This window comes from Aegilops tauschii, chromosome 5 (assembly GCF_002575655.3).
Source record: "Aegilops tauschii subsp. strangulata cultivar AL8/78 chromosome 5, Aet v6.0, whole genome shotgun sequence".
NCBI lineage: Eukaryota > Viridiplantae > Streptophyta > Magnoliopsida > Poales > Poaceae > Aegilops > Aegilops tauschii.
The window spans coordinates 565,557,467-565,562,290 of NC_053039.3; the positions used below are offsets into that span (position 1 = coordinate 565,557,467).

At 51.5% G+C, this 4,824-nt stretch overlaps 1 protein-coding gene across 1 annotated transcript; it reads right to left on the reverse strand.

Annotated features, from left to right (window-relative positions):
• Positions 1-728: 728 nt before the first annotated feature.
• LOC109736137 (uncharacterized) lies at positions 729-3,958 on the reverse strand. The gene is made up of 5 exons (XM_020295354.4): positions 3,692-3,958; positions 2,596-3,103; positions 2,245-2,497; positions 1,948-2,154; positions 729-1,786 (listed from the first exon to the last, which is right to left on the reverse strand). Exons 1-5 carry the CDS (start codon positions 3,876-3,878, stop codon positions 962-964), a joined length of 1,980 nt encoding a protein of 659 aa, XP_020150943.3. The 5' UTR covers positions 3,879-3,958; the 3' UTR covers positions 729-961.
• Between the last annotated feature and the right edge of the window lie 866 nt (positions 3,959-4,824).

The following is a 4,824-nucleotide window of genomic DNA, read 5'->3' on the forward strand; positions in this document are numbered from 1 at the left end:
CATATAATGCAGAGGCCTGGGTACTCCCCTTTTCAAAAAAAAATAAAAATCAGAGGACATATAAATTGATTAAAAAATATCATTATTTTCTCAAGGGTAAATTTGTGAATCTAATAATACTAGCATGGTTTCATTCGTAAGGTAGTAGCTCTCAACACATTTCAAAAGGCCTTGAAAATTCTGAAGGGTGCAATCTGAGAATATGGAAAATGCAGCAACAACTCATGTTCAGTTGGAAATATATATGATGATTTCAGCAAAACTCACGTTGTGACCAGATCACCATGCGTTTCTGAATGGATCAAGTAATGTCCGAGACAGACATGACTGAAAGCAACGCAATCTATCAACACGTCAAAAAGCTCTAGAATGGCAGAGTGTTTGTTGCCTTAGCGACGAAAAATTCGACCGAGTCGAGGAAGCAGCACTTTGAGGATACTAGGAGTCGGAGACACGGGCTCTCGGAATCTATGAGGCTTTGAGGCAAGTGAAACTCCCAAATCTCACCCTCCCTATGGAGCGTTTTAGCTGCACGTCCTGAAAACGGAATTTGCCTTCTGGGAGGCTATCTTAGTGGTGGGGGTTCACGTTGGGCAGGGAGGACGAACACCACAGCTGCAATCTGTTCTTCAGAATGTTCAAACAGAAATCTTAGTCGGCTCCTTGTGCAGCTCCAGACATTAAGTTGGCTAGCAGACGTCAAAAGAATTTCACGAGTAAGGCTCAGCTTCTTCCAAAGATGCACTTTTCTTCATTAAGAATATAAGAAATCCCAGTGGCTGCACATGAAAAATCTTCGACAACACTTGAAATCAAACCAATCGACAGGTAAACACCAAAACTCATAATAAAACCAGTGCAACACATGATACCACGTAGCAGCTCCGTTACAAAACTGTCTCCTCTTCTCAACTCTAAACCCTCTCCCTCGCAATAATAAGAAAATAAAAAAAAGGAGTATCTAGGCCTGGGCCTGCGACTGCGCCTGAGATGCGCCACCTAGAGCCGGGAAGTCGGCCGGGGTGAACTCCTTGTCCTGCTTTGGCCTCGGACCTTGCCACTGCCTGTAGTTGCCGCCCTGCTGGTACCCGCCGCCATTGTTGTACCCGCCTTGCTGCCTGCGCTCACCACCCTCCTGGCCCTCCTGGTTACCACCATTGCCCCGCCCGCCATTGTTGTACCCGCCTTGCTGCCTGCGCTCGCCGTTGTAGGCATCCTGGCGCTCCTGGCCACGGCCAACATTGTTCCCGCCTTGCTCCTGGTAACCTCCATTGCCACGGCCACCGTTGTACCCGCCTTGCTGCCCGCGGTCGCCATTGTAGCCATCCCTGCGCTCCTGGTAACCACCATTGTTGTACCCGCCTTGCTCCCGGCGGTCGCCATTGTAGGCATCCCTGCGCTCCTGGTAGTAGCCACCCTGCTGCTGGTCCCGGCGCTCGCCATTGTATCCGTCCTGGCGCTCCTGGTACCTGCCGTTGCCCCTGCCGCCATTGTACCCGCCTTGCTGGTAGCCACCTTGCTGGCGCTCGCCATTGTAGCCCTCACCCCTCCTTGAGGCGCCACTGTCGTTGGCGTTGGCCTCGACGTTGTGGAACACAATGGCATTCTCCCCGCGGCCAGAGTTGTAGACCCGGCGCTCAGAGCTGTTGTCACGGCTGCTGCGGCCATTGTAAGAACCGTTCCCACGGCCTCCCCTGTAGCCGCCGCCATATTGAGGGCGCCTCGGTGGTGTCGGAGGCACGTACGCTGAACCATCCTCATTCTTCAGGTACTCCTGGATGCTGACCTGCAGCAAACAGCAGAAGTAAGGATCACACTATCACTAACAAGTGCAATAAAGTAAAATTATAAGGAAATGCCTAGATTTCAGTGGTTCAGTAAAGTAAAACATGCCCCTTTCATATCGCAGCATCAAAATGCCTATTGTTGGTAGACTATAGTTCGTACCTTGCGAGGTTTAGCTTCCTTTGCAGCAGCCTCCTTTGCCTTGCGAACATTTTCCGCCTTCAATTTAGCATCATCCTCAATCTTCTTCTTCTCCAAGAGCTGGAGACCCTCAAAATCTACAGCAGCAACCCTCCTCTCCTCAGGTTTAGAGGCCTCCAGAGACTTCTTCTTTTCTTGCATCTTCTCATATTCTTCAAGGGTCATCTCCTGCTCCAAATTAGCACATCAGTAAGAAGATTGAAAAACAGAGCAAAGGGTCTGTATGTGAGGCAAGTATAGGCAAGTGTAGGGTAGTACAATTTTCTCTTGTTCAATGGGAGCCTCCTGCTCTTTCTCAGCAGTGGTCTCATTGGGAGCATCCCCATTAGACTCTTCCTTCTTAGGCTTTTGCTTCTTGAGCTTCCTCTTGACAGAGCCACTGATGCACTTGCCCTTATTGGTCTTCTCCTTCTTCTCGGCGCCATCTCCCTCCTTATCAGCGCCCTCTCCCTCTGGCTTCTTTTCGGCACCCTCTCCCTCTTCCTTCTTAGAATCATCTTTTTGCACATCCCTGCATCAGTTTCAAACATCAACAAGGTTAAACTTGAAGGATAATGGTCGTTACAATAACCATCAGAAAGTAAAAGGTCATGGCTCTGTGGAACATACCCAGTAGACTTGTCAGATTCAGAAACAGGGACGGCTTCAACAACATTCTGAGCAGGGGCTTCGGCCTGCTTTTCCTCAGCAGCAGGCTCCACCTTGCCTTCAGACTTGGTATCAACATCAGAAGCAGCCACAGAGGATGGCTTGCTCTTAGGAACGTACTTCATGTTGTCCCTCCTGTACTGCCTGTCATCATTGCTGTACCTCTGGCCCTCACCGCCATTGCGGTAGTTAGAGTCGGGGGCCTGGTTGTAGCCACCTCCGCTGCCATTGTTGTTGTTGTAGTCACGGTTGCCGCTGCCATTGGCATAGTATGGACGGTCGTTGGTGAGGTAGACACGTTGATAGCCGTCGTGATAGAAACGACCGTTGGCATCCTCAAAGACACGACTGGATCCGGCGCCACGTCCCCTTCCACGGCCTCCTCTGCCGCCACCACCACCATAGTAGCCCTGGCCTCTGCCCCGGCCTCCACCAAAGTTGCCCTCCCTTGGGTAATAGTTTCCACCATCTGAAATATAGCATAAGCCAGTGTCAGATCAGATCAGATCAGATCGACGGTTGCATACACATACTGGGGAGCGAGCAGGGACAAATTAGAGTTGAAAAAAATTTCAGAGCATGTTTAATTACAAGCATATTAGAAGGAGCCAACAGACCAATTAAGGCATGTAATCAGGTGGCAGAAATTAATCGAGCAAGATGTATGCACAGGTGAACATGAATCTGCCTGCCAGATACTGTGTGGAGTGTAATTTAATGACAGCACAAAATTCAACAACCAGGAGATCAAGATTGAATCAGAATCGTTACATCCCAGAGAGAGGGGACCGATCTATACACCACCGATGTCTAGGTCTAGCACGTGAAACAAATCAAGGCCCTTTGTTGGACCAAAACTAGGAGCAATCACGAGCCAGACGCGAGGATCTACAAAGATTAAACCGATGCAGGGCGAAACAAAGGCCGGATCCCCGCTACGCTGGAATGCAGCCGCCAGCTGGGCAATCGGGGAACCGGAAGGAGCGATCGGGGCCTGGCAATCTACGTACAGTAGAGATCGGGAGGGAGCGGGAGAGGGATCGAGGCGGGCGCAAACCTTGGGGGTACTGCTGGTCGTGGTGCTGGGGCGGGGGGTTGGCGGGGGCGTCCTTGGCGGCGGCCTTCTTGGCGGCCTTGGTGGGCTTGTCGGGGTCGTCGGGCGGGAGGACCTTGTTGACGACGCGGGCGACGGCCTCGTCCCCCGAGGCGCCGTCGGCCAGGTCGAGCAGGTCGAAGATCCCCATCGTGGCGGCGGCGGCGGCGGCGGCTAGGGTTCTCCGCGCGCCTCTTCCCCCTAAACCCTCGTCGAGGCTGATCTGGTTGGCTTTGGGGGCTTGGTGGGTTGGTTGATGGATCGTGGAGGGCCGGTGCGCGGGGATTATATAGGTGGGCGGCGCGACGGGCCCGGCTCGGTTTCCGCGCTCGACTTACCGACCTTGACTCCAACTCCACCCCGGGCCGGGGAGAGAGGCCCCAGTAGCTTCCACGGCGCGGCGTGCCAGGTTCGTTCGATCGGGTAGAGTACGTACGTGACCGGGTCGGTCGGGATCAGACTGGGACTGGAGTACTCTCTCTCTCTCTCTCTCTCTCTCTCTCTCTCTCTCTCTCTCTCTCTCTCTCTCTCTCTCTCTCGCAGGCAGTTATGGAAGGAGTCGTGACCCCCCGACCAGACCGATTGCTTGATTCTAATTGGAAGATCGATTTCCTTTCTTCTCTGCCAAGCCAACCCAAGCCACGGGTCCGGTACGTAGTGTGAAATCACCACCACGTCCACGCTAGCTAGCAGTGGTCGTGTCGCGTGTGTGCTCGTACCCACGGCCAGTGCTGGCCCAAATATTGGCAATGGCAAAGTAGCTAAAAATTTGGCTGCTTCATGTGTGACCGGCTATACGGGATCAAATGAATCTTTTGTTTCCTTTTCATTTTCATTTCAAACATCAAATCAAAACCCCCTAAGATTTGCAAGATATACGGGTGCAACACTGACAATCTCACATGGATGAAATGCCAATAATCTCACAGGCCCTCCATGTGGCCGCTGCCGGTACTAAAGGAAATTTTATGATATATTTTTTTGATTTTTTTTTAAATTTCTGAATTATTTTAACCTCTAATCTCTAATCACCCCTCATCACTGCTCAATTTGACATCTAATCTCTAATCACCCCTCATCATTCCAAATTATCTAAC

Bases quoted from the DNA above. Each gene is read 5' to 3' on its own strand.
- LOC109736137 (XM_020295354.4), bottom strand. From the start codon at position 3,878: ATGGGGATCTTCGACCTGCTCGACCTGGCCGACGGCGCCTCGGGGGAC. The intron at 2,498-2,595 runs GTATGTTCCACA...AAACTGATGCAG, and splicing joins GAATCTGACAAGTCTACTGG to GGATGTGCAAAAAGATGATT. The intron at 2,155-2,244 runs GTACTACCCTAC...AATTTGGAGCAG, and splicing joins CCATTGAACAAGAGAAAATT to GAGATGACCCTTGAAGAATA.